At 35.8% G+C, this 19,117-nt stretch overlaps 1 protein-coding gene across 8 annotated transcripts in view; it reads left to right on the top strand.

Annotated features, from left to right (window-relative positions):
* Window positions 1-19,117, top strand: part of JAK2 (Janus kinase 2) — an 89,693-nt gene that overhangs the window by 32,592 nt on the left and 37,984 nt on the right. For 5 of the 8 annotated variants that reach the window (XM_063421924.1, XM_063421925.1, XM_063421926.1 and 2 more), the window contains 4 exons: window positions 7,064-7,209; window positions 11,378-11,628; window positions 17,878-18,001; window positions 18,790-18,907. In XM_063421924.1, the coding sequence (XP_063277994.1) occupies window positions 11,409-11,628; window positions 17,878-18,001; window positions 18,790-18,907 (462 nt within the window). In that variant the 5' untranslated portion in view covers window positions 7,064-7,209; window positions 11,378-11,408. The remainder of the gene's footprint in view (window positions 1-7,063; window positions 7,210-11,377; window positions 11,629-17,877; window positions 18,002-18,789; window positions 18,908-19,117) is intronic. The other 3 variants (XM_063421929.1, XM_063421931.1, XM_063421930.1) reach the window with 1 other exon arrangement.

Below are 19,117 nucleotides of genomic sequence, written 5' to 3'. Positions count from 1 at the left end.
TTTTACTAAATGCAGTCTGTGTTGAAAGAGAAAAGCCACAAGTTAAACTGTGAAGGTAAAAGCATGTTTTAAACATTATTCTGACACTTTGCCTTTAGAATGGCTCTTCCACTTTCTGTTTAACTCTGACTTGCCTAGAGGAGACTTAGTGATGTCACTGCCCTGCTACATAATCTTCTCTCTTGGTTCTCAGAAAAATTCTGGCTCTTCAGCCTTGAGCTCTGCATGTAGTGTTAACACACAGGACAGTTACTGTAGAGGCAGTAGTTTTACTAAGCTCTGAGACGGGAAGTTGCCAAACTGGGGAAGTGAGATAAGAGTGCACGAAAACAGAAATGACAAAATTCAGAAGGAAGTCCAAAAGAGTTTAACTTTTTAAAATCTAGGTCCTGGAAAAAGCTTCCTGAACAAATGCAAGCAGGGCAATTTATTCTAATAGCCAATGGTAACTCGCAAGAGTTATGACAGGTTTTCCTCACAGAAATGTTTGCTATGAGAAACTCTCTTTCTTCTGTGAGGAACAGAACCTTGTAATTTCTACCAGTAAATAACTGCTTGATTAAACTATTGTGTTGATATTTGCTTAGAAGATAATTTTTTTTATAGACTCAGAACTCCCAAGTGCATCTGTAGTGGAAGAGGATAAAGAACTTTGTCAAAGGTCTGGCATCTTTCAGAAGTACCAGGCTACTGCAAGTGGCAGGTCTTGGCTGTTCTCTGTTCTATCGATTCCACAGTTAAGCTGCTGAAATCAGGATATACCTGGGAAACCCCTGCTTGCCACAGAAGGCTGGGAGAAGAGTAATTGGTTTGAAACCTTTTCCATTGTTGATACAGCTGGTGCCTGCTGTGCCACTCTTCAGCACTCACTGACTGCAGTGTGAAATGTGTATCACTTCTGATAGCTTAGCACAGCCTGCGTGGTTCTTGACAACATCTGTAAACTGACATCTGTTTTGCAACTGTTGGTGTTATTCTGTGGCCCTGCAGTATTGTAATGACAAGTGCTGGTTCATGTTTTCACAAATCGCTCTTCAATTATGACAGCAGGAATTGCATTTGGGATAGAAGAGCTAGCTTTCTTCAAAAGTGTCTTCCAGCATCACCTTCCGACTGTCTCAGTCTTGCAACATTTAGGAAAGCAAAGTAATTTCACAGACTATTTTCACTGTTGTTGTAATTTTTGGTTTTGCTTGCACTTTTCTAGTATTTATTATAACTTACAAGTGTAGCTGTAACTATCTTATATATTCTCTAGAGGTTGTTGAAGGGTTTTTCCCCAAGACAGTATTTTTAACAAAAATGCCTCTTCATATAAAAATACTTTTTTTTTCTGCTTTGGTGGTTTGTTGGAGTATTTTTTTCAACATCAAAATGTTGTTTTTTTCATTGAACCTTTTTTATAATTTCCTAACTTCTTCATAATTCATTGGTAGTCTTTCCTATGCTGGTGCTAGAAACTGGTGCTTTGATTGTTCATTGTGGAACAGTAATTCACTATTTTTTAATAGCCAAAAGCTAACTTTTGTAACCAAAAGCCAACTGCTTGTTACTGAATGAGACCAGTAGCAAGCAGTCCTGCTTTTTACTTTGAATTAATTTCCCTCATGTACACAGGAGCACTGGCAATTCCTATTTAATGTCTTTCTGAAAGAAATCAATGAATCAATTTAGGAAGATCTGTGCTCTAGGAAGTAACTTTTGTTCCATGATCTGAGCTATTAAATAGTACTCAGTTTTCAGTACAGTTAAGAAAAGAAAATCTAGTATGGTGCGGTAAACTTGTTAAAATATTACTTAGTCCCAATTTTGGTGTTGTCATCCTTTGTTGCATCACTTTGAAATAATTTGGGAGGTATGTAAGGCAATAAAGGTAAATTGATGATACTTTTCACATGCTTCATACAGAAGGTCTTTCTGACCCGTTATCATTACTTTTCCTATGTCTTCTGTGTATATAAAGATGTGCAGATAATGGTGGCTCTGAATGGACTAAGGACCCTCAGATGTCATTATGTTGGGACATAATCTGTGCCAAATGATTGGGCAACTCTTCGAATTGCTTGGAAATTTTCTGATGAAACAGACTTTTGCTGAAATTTATCACCATGCAAAACTGAAATGTTTTGCAGATATGGACCAAGTTTCTCCGAAGTTCTAATGGGACCTAAACAGAGCTATTGCTTCTGGGCAGGTCTTTGATTTGATTACTTCCATGGTAACTCACCTAATTGGCAGGTTACTGTGGTGTTGAGGCTTCTACCTGAGTGTGGTGTTCATTAATTTTCTGAGAGCAGCTCCAGATAGTTTTCTTTCTGCAATAAGTACAGCAATTACTTAATCTTCATTCTGTTGTGAAGAACTTTGAAATCACAATTTCAAAATTTCTAATCAGAATGGAAATGTGATAATCCTCATATTAACAGCTTCTATCCACTTAGTCCTTGTGTGTCATGCAAGCAGTTCAGGCCAGGACAATTACTCCTGTCTTATGTAAGAGTTCATGGACTGAATTGTGGCTACTGGTAGTGGTTTTCCAAGTGAAAATGTTATCTTTGGTTGGGTTTTGTTTGTTTGTTTGGTGGTTTTTTTGGGGTGGGTTTTTGTTTTGTTTTGTTTTGTTTTTGAGGGGGGGGTTGGGGTTTTGTTTGTTTGTTTTGGGGTTTTTTTGGTTTTTTTTAATTCTTGTGTGCTACTAATATACAGCTGATGAAACAGGAAAGCTTCTTGGAGTTTGGTGCTTGTTGCTTGTAGATGCAGTAATTTTCTAGTGTGGCTTTAACTCATGGCAGGGCAACAATAGGCAGGGCATATTAGAAAAATGACTATGAAAATTGAAGATGCACTCCTTGTTCATTAAATGTCTTTGAATATGCTTTGGAACAGTTGGGGTTTTTTTGGGGGGGGTTGTTTGTGTGTTTGGTTTGTTTTGGTGGGGGTTTTTTTGTTTGGGTTTTTTGTTTTTGGCTTTTGGGTTTTTTTGTGCAAGCTACTTCTAAGGTCAGAATAAATATTACCTGAGAAAAGACAACAGAGTTCTAATGCACAAGATGATGCATTTAAAGCACAAATTAACTTTATTTATGAACTTGGCACCTGTTATGCAAATAATGGAAAGATGTTTTCAGATTTTCCAAATTGCTTAGTATTTTTGAAAGTATTGTTGAATATTTTAGCAAAGTTATTCAGGAGAATATTTTCTTATGAATATGTATTGGAAATATATGAATCTATTGCTGTAAACTTTTGGTGAAATTCTTGCTGATGTGTCATGTTCTGACTACTGGACAAAGACTTCATAACCTCTTGTTGGTCCATTAAAAAGCACTGTCATTCTGCATGAGGTGATGTTTTAAAAATACAGTACTTTATTGCCTGACAGAGTAGTGTATGCATTTGGTTCCTTGAATTTAGTATACTTTTTGTTTTCAGCAACCCACTAAAACAAACTGGAATATGCATAGAAAATCAGACCAGATTTGTAAGGATGCCACATGTTGTATATGCAGAATATGGAAACTATTGTTATCATCATAAGATTTTAAAGTTTTGATAATATAACAAGCACATGTTATAGGCAAGCTTAATTGTGCTGTTTGTCTGTGTATTCAAACTGAACTGCAAAGACTATAATTAAATATTAAGTATACATATTAAATGTAAACAAACAAACCAAACAAACAAAAATGTAAACAAACTAGCCAAAATAATGGCAAGCAGGAAGCTGACTGATGGTTTTGCTTAGTCGAAGTTTAGATTTAGAGGTAAAAAATTTATTTTGGTTGTCTTGAAACAAGATACATAATACCCTTTAGAACCTTGTGATGTTGTATTACTGCTGACCAGTGTAAGATTTCTTAGCACTTTTTTTGATACTTTGCTGCAATCTTAATCTCCTGTCACAGAGAGAGTGTGACCTTCAAACAAAGTTTATTAGAAAAGCTCCCATTGAGTCATGAGGTGCAGAAGGGACCCCTTGCCTTCTAAACTCCTTCTCAAAGAGGAGCCCCATGTAGATCCAATCTTAGTGCCAAACTAATAGTTTTAGGTCTAAGAAATTATAGGGTTGTGACTGAACCTTTGTACAGCTTTGTCCCACAGGATTAAGGGAGGCAAACCAGATATATTTCTATAGAAATGAATTATTAGCTATAATAAATGATTAGACATAAAGATCTTAATGACAATTATTTACAGAATACAATACAGAAGCTAAAATTAGGATACTATAGTATAGTGTGTACTATGTCAAAGCAATTCTATTAAAGCAATTTCATTAACAGTAGCAAAGAAACCCCCTAAAAATGATGAAGTAGAGATTGATGTTACTTACCCATATCACCAATGGTGAGCAAATCTGCTTCACTTAACCTGGAGGAGTAGAGCATCCACACACAAGGGAGGGATCTCCACACACGCTCTCCAAGAAGGGATATGTTAGAAGAACCTGTTTGAAAATGGAACTGGACTTTCAGGGTATGATTTTTGACTGTCAGTCATGTCCAGGCCAATAGTGTCACCTTAGCATTTTTAGATAAGGATACTTTACCATATCTGCCACATCTTCCCCTCACTTTCAGAATGCTTAACTTTAGCATTGATGAGTCAGACTGGTTTTAGCGTAATTCAACACTGAAAGCAGCATGACATCTCCTTTTAGTTCACTACAGATAGCTTTTCAAAATTGCTCAAGTTGGTTTACTCCATTACAGGCAGAGAATCCTGCTGTACCACCTACCCACCATTACTTGGGAAGGCTTTAATTTTTGATGTTCATTCTAATTCCTTGAAATAAGGATGCTTATATAAGCAGATGGGAAGTGTGCACATTGCTGTCATCTTTGGTTTACTGGCAATAGACATATTGAGTCGATGGGAAACAGCCTATGTCTTCAAGGCCTTGCTTGTCAATAGAAAGGGCTCTTCAATCTTTTCTTTCACTAGTGAACTGAGTAGTTGGCGACACAGACACAAACACTAATTGTATTTATAGCAGTTCTGAAGGCTTGCTTAAATAACAAATACTGTATTGGGTTCTTTGCAGACAGTGGCAACTTGGAGATGATGGGCTAATTTATTTTGCCTGAGTTTCACTAGACTCTTAAGTTCGCTTTGGAACTGGGCATTTAAATCCTTGAAGTGTAAGATTACCAGAAGTGTAAGATTGTGTAGACTTGAACAAATAGAGGGAAGGAGGAAATAGGGGAGCTAGGTCACTGACAGGATGGTGCACTGTAAGATTGGTGCGCTGTAAGATTCAGCTCTGCTTCTGAAAGAGTAAGTTGTGTCATATGAGACTTAGTCTGAAAGTGTGTGAACTGAATAGTTTTATAAGGCCTTGATGCAGATCCTGTAAATGGGTATGTCAGTAAATGCATGCGGAAGAAAAAATAGCTGACTCTCTTAAAAAAGGGGTGAGGGAGAAAGAGAGAAATGTCACATGAACTTATTCAGCCTGGAGTTTTTCATCTCTGAGTTTCCATGCATCTTGTTCAAAGCTGTAAGCTGCTCTTTCATAGGCAAGCAATCATTTTTGTTTGTCATGTGAAGAATAGACTTTATATTATGCTGCTTTATTGATTTTTTTTTTGCCTGTGAAACATAAGCTGTAGTGTTACTGGGGCTATTCAAAATGTTGCCATCCTTATTCTGCTGGATTTGTGGAAAAACTGCATGGTTAAACATAGACATAAATTTTCATGCAGTTTTGCTTAAAGTCAGGAGCCTAACTGGGAGTTACAAATGCTTGGCAGTTCTGAGCATGGAACAGTACTTTTAAAATAGAAAATAAATTAGAATACCCACAATGTCCTTTGATCTGAAACCTGCATGAACATGTGGTTGTTCTCTGCTTTGTTTGAAGGTCACACTCTCAGGTCAGTGTGCATGGAATGTGTGCTCAGTAGGTCAGAGACAGATCTCCCCCAAACAATCCTTCCTCTCTCCTTCTGGCACTTCATCACAGGTCTGGAAAGCTTGCACTGACTGTACTGGCCTTCAGATCAGATCCTAGTATGATCTGAAGCACTTGGAGGAGGTGCATACAAAATACATAGCTATCCAAGCAAGGCAATACTGTCTCTAAAGCTGGTATTGCAAGAGGAGAAATGCTGATCATTGCCATCAGTCTGACTGCTGTGGAGAAAGAAGCTGAATGTACTGCTCACTGAGATGGGTTCTGTTTTGGGGACGGAAGAAAGGAGGGAGTGTGGTATTCATGATAGATTCAGTTGACACAGCACATGGCACTGAGAAAAATGTGTTCAAGTCTTCGCTCCTGTTCAGGGAGATACCCGTCTGAGGAGTCATCCAACATAGAACTTGAAGAGTTCTCTATTCTGAATTCTGCCTGCTTTGAACTTCCATTGTATTTCCCTCACCTTTATTCAGTTTAAAATTAATTTTTGGTTCTCTGTCAGGCCCTTCCTGTGTTGGGAGGGTCACAAAGGGAATGTATATATTTTTTCACTGCTGCAGGAAGCTGCTGTTGTGCTTAAGCGCTTTCAATAGTTTCCTGCAACCACAGAAGTATTGTGCAAACAGAGCAAAGAGTGGGTGTGCCCTTGCCCTTCCTGCTACGAGACAGTTGATCTTAACTTCCACGTGAATTGAAATGAGTGTATGTTGTCAGTTTTTGAACAGAATTAATTGTTGTTTCTAAAGGGATTATTACTACTTGAAGTGAACATACCATGTCTCTTTTTGTGATTCCCTTTTTAATTTCTGTTTTCTCCATGTGATGCCATCAACAGTTTTCTTAAACTGATGCTGTATTTACAGAAAAGAAAAACATGTGGGAAAAAACCCCTGGTGATTATATTTCAAGTCAGATATCTGTGTTCTACACCACTTTCTTAGAAGCAGAACTGAGAATTTTTTTAATTTTGTGTTTTAAAAAGACTAAATTTAAAACTTCTTGCAAAGGTGACAGGAATTTGGGCAAATAAGATGAGAGGGGATCATTTAATGCATATCTAAATGCATATTTGATTTTTTTCAATAATCATGCGTTATATATTGTTCACAGCCATTAACATTTTTTAATATTGTATTTTTAATGCAGATAGATTATGTTCCACCTCTGCCTGTGTGCCTGCTTTGTCTGACTTTCTGTGGATTCCTGCAGCAAGTGGATGGCTTGTGACATGCTTATTTAAAGGTCTTCATCACCTCCTTGTTTAGTATAGAGATTTCTCAAGTGATGAAAAGGTAATTAACTGTTGGAGATTTATCTATAGTGAGAGGATGCTCTCATTTTTAAACTTCAGAAGTTGTTCATTTGGAGTGGTATGGCTATAGACCCTTGCTCGGAAGGCTTCCCTTCAACAGCCACCTATTGCCTCAAAGGGTCCCTCCCCCATCATCCTCCACCCCCCCCAAAAAAAAGCCAACTCGTAAGTTGAAAAACAGTCTTTTGAGGGCTGTGAATGCTACATATTATTAAATTGTGAGAATTTTGTATGTCCTCCATATTTTACCAAAATGTCTCTCATAAGTAATGATTTTCGGTCTCCTAAAAAGAACCATATAAATTACTGCAGCCCATTGTGGCTGGTGAAAATAATTTTCAGGTGCAATGCCAGTATGCTCGTCAACAGAGAATTTTATGTAGACGTGTTCCATTGTAGATGCTTTTGATTGTGGTTAGAACAACTTGTGGAATGATTAATCTTGTACTTTAGAAGCCATGACATAAAATATTATCTGAATTAGGAACATAAGTAATTCTATTGAATCAAATCATCTCTTCATTAGTGCCAGAATCACATCTCTTACAGCTAGTAGTTTAATCTCCAAAACATCATCCTTGTATCTCAGACTTTGTTACATATTCCTACTTATTACTTGGATAATTGGTTAGGCCATTTTTTTCATTGGGTCTTTATTATATCAGATATCCACTCTAAGATGTGGGTGCACTTGGTATTGTATTTTTTTGTTCAAAAAATACCTTTGTGGTACCAAGTAACTTATCTACAAAAGTCACATACTGAATCTATTAAATCCTTTCATACAGCTGTGAGAATTACTTACATTCTTTACAGAAACACCAAATTCTTTTGAATTACAGAGTAATAACAAATCTGCATACCCCAGAAAATTATACTTAGTGTGTTCTGCAAACAGGTATGCAATTGTCTCCCAGTACATTTAGTCTCAAAATGCTTAACCCCCTCAGAAGAATAGGTCATATTTTAAATATACTAGTTGAACAGCAGTTAAATTTTTTGCCATGTTTAGTGTTTCTGTTGTGCTACTATAGTGTACTCTGAATGGGGCAAAGCAGGGAAGACCAAGTGTGTTCAATTGGAGATCTGTCTGCTGTGAAAAACAGGTGAAAGCAGTTTTGTTTGTTTTTCACAGCACCAGTGAATAATGACCTTGTGTTCCAGTTACTTTGCATGTGAGGCTTTGCCCATATAACTGCTTTAGCTGCATGTATAAGACAGAGGCCAAGAAAACTGTTTTCTATTTTCAGTGAAGAAAATTATGTAGGAACATTTCTTGATTTCACCTGTTTTGTCTGCACTTTGACATAAAGACAAACTTGATACTTGAAAGTTATTTAATTTGAAGTGATGACACAATTTTACAAATAGTATCTCTTGAGATTTTTTTTCACATTGTCATATAGAAGCTTTGAAATTAGTGCAACAAATAGAACAAAGTAGAGTATTCTGTTACAGTATTTACTTTGCATATTTTACTGCATTTTATTGCAATTTCACATTCTTAGGTGCAATTAAGCAAGGTTCCCTTCTTGGTTTATTGAGTTTTGTAATACAAGAACAAAGAGGGAATGGTGCGAGTTTTTTGAAAGGACAAATATGTTGTAAATACACAGACTTTATAAAGGAGAAGTAGGCACAAGCATGTATGTTTAGTGCACTTCTGAAACTGGTTAGGTCTGCAAATTATATGTCCATTCAGTATTGGATAGACATAGAGCCAAATGACCAAGATGAAACAATCTGTCAGTTCAGGTCAAGGTTTCAATAAACAGAGGTTTAATATTGGAGTATTTGGGGAAAACTGCTGTAGTAATTACAGACAGACCCCTGTGGATATTAAAGGTGTGGGGTAAAGCTGTGAATGTTTTATAAAAATGAGTTGTAGAGTGCAAACATTACTTCTTGGATAATGTTGACAGAAGTAGAGAGATATCTTTTAAATGTAATGTTTATATTTAAACATTCTTCTAAAAACCACTAATTCCTTGTTAAGAGGGACCCTGTTTTTCTTTAGTTAAATATGTACTTGTTACCTGTGCTACCTTTAGAGCCAAAAGCATGTATCTTCTCAGTTAAAGGTGGCTGGCTCTGTAAACGAGGCATAGGGAATCTGTATATTCCCTACGTAATGGCCTAAGGAATGTAGTGAATGACATTTGCATCTAGACATTCATATTTACATACCTATGATACACTGGTTCTTCATGTTGCTTAGTTTGGGAAGCAAAAGGATGCCTTTTTCCCTTGGTGATGGGGTCTTTTTTCTCTTTCCCCCAGAATTAGCATAATGGTAACACATTTTAATCCTCTTGTATGTGTAATTGAATATTTTTGTCATCTCATAACTCAGTAAGTGAATGTATTCCTTCATCCTTTTTCATCCTGAAGGTATCATCCTTTTTTTCGTGCTGATATAACTGTTGTGATTTCCATAGCACATTATCTTTAGCCCACATTAATGAATATTCGTACACTCAACCTTTCTTAAGCAATTGTAGTTAGGAACAGAACATTAAAAAAAAACCCTAAACATGTTCCAAACAGCTCTTTAATGATAATGCAACATAGTTCAATACAAAAAGAAGCTGCTGGAAATAATGCATTAAGAATGTAACACCCATATTCCTATGCAAAACAATAAACATATTTTTAGCTTAAACATTTACATTTTCAAATACAATATCTTTATTAACCGTTCAGTGTCTTCAAGAGTAACATGCAGACCTTTAGTGAGTCTGGAAATGACACCAAGCTGACTAGTGCAGATGAAGGGATTGAGGGAAGGGCACCATCTTGATAGACTTGAGAAGTGAGTCTATGGGAAACTCATGAAGTTCCACAAGGCCAAGTGCACCTGGTCTTGCATCTGGGTTAGAGCAATCTCCAGGATCAGTACAGGCTGGAGGATGAATGGGTTTGAGAGCAGCCCTGTGAATGAGGACTTGGGCATCTTATCGTATAAAAAGAAGCATTGCCAGCAGGTCAAAGGGTGTGATTCTCCTCTTATCCTCTGATGTGCTTTTGTGAGACCACACTCGGAGTCCCATGCCCAGGTCTGGGGCCCCTAGTACAGGAAAGATGTGGACCAGTTGGAGGGAGTCCAGAGAAGGGCCTCAAAAATGGTCAGAGGGCTGGAGTGCCACTTCCATGAGGAAGGACTGAGGCAGTTGGGATTGTTCAGTTCAAAGAGAAGGAGACGTCAGAGTGGCCTTATTGTGGCACAAACTGTTCTTTGATTATAAAAAAACGGAATCTTTATAATTGTCTTGTTTAGACCTATTCTGCATTTTCAGAACATGAAATGCAGAATTCTAGGTGGTAGCTACTTGGAATCACTTCTAATAACAGCAAGCTTTTAGACAACGTTCGAAGCTTTTGTCTTAAGCATGGATTATACCAATTAAAATTATGATGCAGTCCCAGAGAAGCAAAAATATTCTTCAGCTGGCTTTTGGAATATGCTGTCTCACATTTTTAAACCGTTTTGTAATTATCAGATATATCTGTGGTTATTTATTACATTATTAGTCTTCTTTTCTTTGATTGCATTTATCAGAGAGGACTGTTATTTTACAAGCAGATTAAATGCTTTTTTCTAAAAGAAAGTGGTCTTGAAAGATCTTCCATTCCTAGGTACAAACTAACTGTTAGATTCTCATTTCAGTTAGCACTTGTTTTTTAAAGAGTCTGCTTACAATGAAAACTCAGCTGAAAGGTCTGCTATTTCTATGCTTCTCTTTATCAGTGCTAGTTTGTGACCCAACTAGTTATTTTGTCTCCTAAGTTTAAATTGGGAATAAAATTGAGTTGTACACATCTCATTAAAGCAATTGTTTTAGCTTTCAGGTTTAATTAGTATGTTGCAGGTAAGCACATGCTGTCTAAAATCCAGTGAAAAGGGATAATATTTTAGCTGGACTCTCAGTTAATATTTTGTTTTTTTGCTGTAATACTGTCAGTTACTTTTTTTCAAGGACTCTATAGTAAATCAGAGTGAAACTTAGCTTTTCATAAATGACCTAAGCTATTCTTTTGTCTTCAAATTTTAATGTTTTTTCAGTGCCAGAACAGTGCTGTCACTAAATATGAGTATTAGAAATAAAACCAAGTACCAGTTAGTCAAGTATTTCTTACATTTCTTTCAGGCACATGCTCTGAACAGAACCAAAACAAACTATGGCTTGTCTTACAATGACAAATATGGAAAGTGCAGCAACTTCTACTGCCCACCAGAACGGTGACATCCGTGGGAATAGCAGTGCCCCCAAGCAGACAGAACCATTGCTTCAGGTGTACCTTTATCATTCTCCTGGGAAGACAGAAGGAGATTACCTTCAATTTTCAGCTGGAGAATATGTTGCAGAAGAGATTTGTGCTGTTGCCTGTAAAACCTGTGGTAAGTATATACGTAGGAGTTTATCTAATGAAGCAGTGAAATCCAGCTTCATACGAGAAAGTTTTTAGCAATCCAAAGCTCATCGAAATGATGGCATTTAGATGGAAATGATATTTTTTCTGTTCTTTCTCAGACTGTAAAACTGTTCCTGTTAGAATGGCTGTGAAGCTGTAAAAAATTGCCATATTTTTTCAAATAATTTAAGGGCTTATTATCCTGTAACTGAAAGTCACCTTTCATTGAACTGAGATACAGTTTAAAGAGTTAAATCATAGCAGGAGCTGTAAATAGCTTGACATACTTCCTGATGCAGCTCTGCAAAACAGATTAGTCCTGGAAGTTATGCATATGTTGTATATTACACACACTCACTTTTCAGAAGGAAACTGTTTTATTAGATATAACATGAATGTTTGTGTGTGTGTTAATGCTCTTCATAATAGTTTGGGAAATAAAGTGTGTAAATAACATGGTGGTATATTTTAAATAAATAAATACATTGATATCTAAGAATGCCTTTGGATTATTGCATTTACCCAGAATCTAACATACACCAGGGCTGAAATCTGCAGTAAAATAATTTTCAGGCATGTATTTTGTGCATGCATTTTCTTTCTTTGCAATAGTACACTGAATTTTTTAATAAAAGAAACTCATTCCTATAATCTCCAGGTATGAAAGTGACCATTTTTTAAATTCTTTTTTCTCTTTCTTAACAACTATTAGTGTTTAAATCATGAGACATTTCTTCTTACTGTTTGTTTATTTTTTTCTTTTTTTTCTGAGAGGATCTTGTGGTTCTACAGCAGAACACATATGTCTCCATACAGTCAAATAATGTTTATGTTGGCAAGACTCATCTTTCAGGAGTAAGCTATGAGTCAGAGTACTTCATTAAGAAGGGAGTGATTTGGGTAGTAAGCAAGACTGAAATATAACAAATCTAATTTTTAATTAGTAATAGTAATTGTTAATGAATTTTGTCATCTGTATAACTGATAGATCTTATGATAGCAGAGCTATTTACATCTAAGTATAATGCTTTTGGTGGCAAGCAGGACTGGATCTAGGCAAGCATCAACAATCAATGTCTTATTATGTACCTTTCAAACAGTTCAAACAATTGAAGATTTTCCAGTCACTGCTAACTTGACATTAGATCTATTATATCTAGTGTGTATTTGCTATAAAACTCTGTCTAAATATTATTCTGCCAGTTTGATACATGTATGCAACAGCTCAGCCTTGTTTTTAAAAACTTTTAAAACTTTATTTAAAAACAGTTTTCTGGTTTGGAAAAAATATAATAAATATAAACATTTTTGTGGGTTTGTGTTTTTTGTAAGGAAAACTGTACATAAAAGTGACTATCACATTTTCCAAGCAGAAATGCAAAAATAAATAAGGTGTCTCATCAATTAAATTTAGATTGATGAGTCAGTCATGGTTCAGTTCTTGCATGTTAGCTAGTTAATTGCCAAGTAAAATACTAGGAATGTCATACCAAATTGAAGAAATGGTATTGCTCTCAGCCTGAGGGGGAAGGTGGTGCTAGAGGAAATAACTGATGATGGAAATAAAATATTTCAGAGAAATCATTCTGGAGGTTGCAGAATCATTTTGTTAGGTGTATCTTCGTTTTAATTCTCACCCATCTGAACTGCTAATATGTTGGAAGTTCCATGGTACTATGCTTGAAAAATGCTGGTCTCTCTTGGAAAACCATTAAATGGCAGAGAATTTTTAGTTATAACTAAGTAAAAACACTATTTCAAAGCTTTTAATGTGACAAGTGGTGGCAGCATTTGCAGTCAATTAAATGTTTTCAAGGGAGAGACTGCATTGCATAATGTGATTTGTAGTAGCTCTTTGCTTCTATGCTTCAGAAGAGATTCTGTGCTGCTAACAGGGGAATTCTAGGCAGATTTTTCCTAACATGCTGAATTTCCAGAACTGACATGACTCAGGATTCACATGGCTCAGAGTTATCATTGAGTAACTGTTCATTGAGTGTTTTGTTGGGTGTTTGTTTGTTTGTTTGTTTTGTGGTTGGTGTGGGTTTTTTGTGTTTTTTTTGTGGTGTTTTGGTTTTTTGGGTTGGTTTTTTTTGGTTTGTTTTTTAGTGGTTCTTTTTGGTTTTTTGGTTTTTTGGTTTTTTTTTAATTTTGGTGGATTTTTTGTTTGTTTGTTTTTTAGTGGTTCTTTTTGTTTTTTTGGTTTTTTTAAATTTTGGTGGATTTTTTTTTCCGTGTTTTTTGTTTGGTTTTTTTTTTTGTTGTTGTTGTTTGGTTGGTTTTGTTGTTCTTGTTCTTTTGGGTTTTTTTGTTTTGGTTTTTGTTTGTTTGTTTTGTTTGTTTGGGGTTTTTTGTGATTTTGTTTGCTTTGGGGGTGGTTTTTTTGTTTGGGGGGTTTTGTGTGTGTGTGTGTTGTGTGTTTTATTAATTGTTTTTGGAGGTGGTGGTGTTGTTTTGGTTTTGTTTGTTTGTCTTCCTTTATGTTATAGCCTTTCCTGAAAATCTACCTAGAACATGCAGCCCCCTGCTCTCCCCCGCTAGCTGGGGAATGAATTTATCAGAACTCTGGGCAATTCTGTTTTTCCAGGAAGAGAAATACAAGCTTTGATTGACTATTCAGAAAGCATTTTGTTGACAGGATAATGATATTGAATGTGATGTTAAGGGTTTGGTAAGCCTCCAGTTTATATGAATGATGAACGCAAGATACTATTTTTATGTCAGAAAAGGCAAGCAAATTTCCATCTGGTATATGCAAGGCTACATAAATTTTAGATAGTTTACTTCCACTTGTATGAGAGCTAATGTATGTATTAGACATTTTCTATAGAAAGTTGGAGATTTTTAAATTGTTTTTAATCATTCAACTAATTGCTTTCATCTTTTTTTATCTAATGACTTATATGTTTGAATTGAGTGTTTCATATGACAATATTTCTATTGCAGAGTCTGCATGGCTTTCACATTTCATGGTGGTGTCATGGCTTGTTGTGATTTACACTCCCTGTTTTTTATTTTTTCTTAAAAGAGGGACATTACCTTATAAAATATACTGTATGGAAGAAAGGGTTGTTAATACCAACAAAGGAGGAGATACAGAAAAACTGTGTTTTTTTAGCTGCTTCAGGATTAATGAAATAGTGAAACTTGTCTGGATGTGAAGTTCTAAAATCATAATGAGGAAAAGAAGAATCTACTTTTTTTTAGGCTTGAAACAGAAGTTCAAAGTATAAACTTATGCTGGGTTCTAGTCCTTTGTGATATTACTTGACTGTATAGTAAGACAAGACTCCTTTCTTTAGCCTTATGTAATAAATAAATAAATTGTAAAGGGCTCTTGTCATTGCAAGAGACCAGAAAATTTATTTGATTGCCCTTGCTGGAGAAGCAAAGCAGAGAAAATTCTGATTAATTATGTCTGAGTCACTATCTTCTCTCCTAATTCCTCACCGATTGAGCTGATAGCATGGTTAATGCTGTGCAAAAATCCAGAGGAGGCTTTTCAGTACCTGTTGTGAATGATTTTTATGATTTTACTTGTGTTGAAAAATACATTTTTCCTGAGTTTTCACTATTGTTGATGTGTCTAGGCTTCAGCAGGAGACTTCTATTCCCCACGCCAATTTTTTGATTTTCATTGTTTCTAGAGAAAACATTTAAGTACTGCAGTTATCATCACTTGAAAAGGCCCTGCAGTTAACAGTGGTGGTAAGAATTGCATGAAAAGAAGTTTCTGGCCTCTTTGTCAGATTTTTGTGGACAATTTTCAAGACTCTATTTTGCTCTGTTTTATAATTGTTGAGCATTAAGTGTAGCAAAGCAAATGAATAGTTCTTAAGGGGAAAGGATAAAAAAGTGAAACTCCTTTTCTTGAAAAATATGCATGATTTCTGTGTCCTTAAATACTGCCAGTGAATGGTGCAAGTTACCATTCAGAAATATAAATGCCAAAGTATGAGGGATGGAAGAGTGCACAGTTTACTTTTCATACAAAGGAAGATAGTGGCGGGGGAAGGGTTTAATATATACATTTCTGATTTGTAGGGGGAGTGCCACAGTCATGTCTTGGTTAAAGTTTCAGAGTGATATGATCTTGAAATACTTGTAGGGTTTTTTGAGATGATGATTTTTTTGGCATGGTGATTGTGGTGTCTGTAATGTATTTGGTTAAATACAGTAGCTTAACATTTGGATTTAAAAATATGGTTTTGAAATGATGTTCAGTAAGCATGCATGGGATGGTTAGTAGTTTGGGTAAATGGATTAGTGAGACTAGGTAGGTATCACTAGTTATATAGTAAATATTCAGCATTGCCCTGAATGTTGTTTAGCAAGAGTCATGAAAAAGGCTAGTGATTGTCATGTACCTTACACTGTAACTGACCTGAAATTGTTTGGGATACAGACACCACACAGCCTTTAAACTGCTAGGTTAGTAACTGCTGAGCTACTGCTTTATGGGTAACTGACATGTAGTATAGTATAATTCATCCCACTTTACACATCAAATAGGAACCGTGTTTAGTTGCATGGGATAGGTTTCTTTTTAACGTCATAAAAAAAATCTCAAAACTTGGATGGATCAAGTTTGTCATATTGTGCCATAAATTTGCAACATTTGAATTACAGCGAATCTTTCAGTTACTTATCCCTTCAGTTTCATACCTGTGGGGGAGTTTGTTTTGTGTGGGTTTCCCTTTCATTGCCTTACCTAATGCTTTCCATTTCTATAGTTTCCTGTAAGTCTATGACTCCTTTTCATAGAAAATCATGGGTTAAGACCTGCAACTCTGGTATGTTTACTAGAGCTTTGGTTTAAGAAGATGTCAGATGATTGGCCTGCAGATTTCAGCAGTTTAATCTTCACAAGTACAGAATAGAGGTCTAGTTCTTAGCCCTCTTACTGGACCCCAATAGAAGCAAAACCTTTTTTGTATCAAATTTAATGAGCTAGTGGTTGTTTAGGACTGAAATATGTTTTATTCCAAAGGGTTATGTGGTTTTGTATGTGGAGTTGATTGGTTGTTTCTTCAGATCGTCTTACACGCAGTTTTGATGTGATGAAGTGTGGGATCTGTCCCTTTTGGTAATTACCTAGATGTTGTTCAGAACAGAAAGAAATAAAGGATATTTTTTCTCCCAGTTTCTTGTGAGAATTTCAATTACTTCATTCTAAGTCTTTGAGCAAGAATGTGGGTACTTTGCTGTATCCCAGAATTCTTTTGTCTCTTAACATCATTTTAAGTTACTTTTATTGTCTTTACCTGGTTTTTTTTTCGCCTTCTTGGCCCAAAGTATATTGCTTTAATGTAAAGTTTTGTTCAGATATGAGCTACTGTGACTTGGACATTGTAATTTTTCATCCCACTCTCTGGCCTTTCAACTTGTATTTTTTCTGTTTTCAGAATATGTGTCAATATGTCAATACTTGCAGTTCATCCTTTTGTGCTGTCAGTTTTCAGACACTTAACCTGTTTTCCAAATCTAGCACTGGTGTCACATAGATGCATAACACTACAGCACAGTACAATGCTGAGTCGTAGGCTGTGTTTCAGCTGGGAGCATCAAAATCAAATTAAAATTCTGGTGCTGCTGAAGAGTTGATGCTCAACTGATTTTTATAGTTTCTGATTAAGTAGGATTGCTTTTTACCGTTAGCATAATTCAAAGCTGTTGAGGTAAAACAATGTTTTCCAGTTCTGTTTTGTTTTAACAATGTATGTTTGGGTTTGTTCTAAAGTGAGTTGCTAAAATGGAAATGGCTGGTGGTTGCTCTAGTCATTATAACTTTCTTTGCTTTGCTTTATTTCTAATTTTTAATCAGTCTAAAGTCTTAAAGTCACTGCTTAGTCTTAAAATTAATGTTCAGATCAAATTATCTGATTTTAGAAAGGCACGAAAAAAATGTACTGTTGTAAGCTATTTCTAAACTGAGAGGCTAAGAAGACATTTTATTAAATGCCATACAGAAAAATCTTGTAATCTAACAGTGACGTATAGGAGAACAGGTGAACAGAGTCTTCAGTCAGAGAACATAAAGGAAGAGTGACAAATTTAACCAGCAAAGCAGCCTGCAGGTTATGGATCATGATTGCGGTGTTTTTGGCAATATTGATACCTGTTGCTTATAGTAGTAGAGCACTGTAGCAATCTGCTACTTCTACCCCACATTATTTTTTTAGTATTTTGTGAAAACAGTTTCCTGTTGATGTTTGCTTCTCTGTTCCTCATGTAGGTATCATGCCAGTATATCATAACATGTTTGCACTCATGAATGAAGCAGACAGAATGTGGTATCCCCCAAATCACATCTTCCATGTAGATGAAACAACCAGACTCATCCTAATTTACCGGATAAGGTAATCAAAATAAAATATTGTACATTATTCAGGTAAAACAAGACTATGTGAGAAAACAGAACCAATATGATATTCAGTTGAACTATACTTTCTCTTAGAAGAGAAACTGATTGCTGGCATTTTCTGAAATACAGGGAGCTAAAAGAATAAAAAATATTGGAGTGATTGATGTACTTCATTAATTTTCTCTATCCCACATGCTTACCAGTGTCAGATGCTAGAAGAAACAAATAATAAAAATATGCCAGAAGTAAAAACAATAACTTTCTCAATAGTGATACATCTCATCTCCCCTGTGCTTTCTTGTTTGAAATAAGTGGCAGTTTCTGAAATGCAGAGTAATTGTCCTGCATAGTCAGCCATGTTTCTGCAATACAACCATTTTTCCCTAACCCTATAATTGAATGTGGTCAACTAAAACTAGAGTAATTTTTTTCCTTTTGTAAGTTGCTTAATTTATTTGCATTATGTAATTTGGGCTAAGTGTTTTTTTAGGAACCGTTTCAAAAGAAACTAGAAGACATTAATAAAATTCTCTATATTCTGATTAGTAAGAATAACTTAGAAAAGGTTCTCATTCCTATTAGTTCAGTTTATCACCCAGCTTAAATATTCTAGTACTTCAGAATGCCAAGAACTGGATCTGAAGTCTTCATTGAGTAACTTGGGTTTCATAGTGGTCCTCCAGATCAGCAGCACTAATTACATGAGTATGAAAGCAATAATGTCTAATGTTGGTAGCCATAATATCTTTTTATTGACATTTGCTTGAATTTATTTCCTTCCAGGTTTTACTTTCCCCACTGGTATTGCAGTGGCAGCAACAGAGCATACCGGTATGGCATTCTTCGTGGTGCAGAAAGCCCTGTCCTTGACGATCTTGTCATGTCTTATTTATTTGCACAGGTGTGATTTGCTCGCTTATTTTTAAATGCAGATTAGTAAAGGTTGTTAGTATTTATTCCCCTTCCATCTTCTCCTAGTAAATCTGTAGGCTCTTGAAAGCTTGGAGCCCTCTCAAGCTGGAAATTAAATTCTGTGTCCTATTGTGTATTTGGAGAGATGAAGTTCAAATTAGTACTTCTAACCATCATAGCTGCTGGTATTACTTATGAA

This window comes from Prinia subflava, chromosome Z (genome assembly GCF_021018805.1).
Source record: "Prinia subflava isolate CZ2003 ecotype Zambia chromosome Z, Cam_Psub_1.2, whole genome shotgun sequence".
Taxonomy (NCBI): Eukaryota; Metazoa; Chordata; class Aves; order Passeriformes; family Cisticolidae; genus Prinia; species Prinia subflava.
Note: the sequence above shows the minus strand (reverse complement) of the source record. Positions and strands in the feature narration are given on the sequence as shown.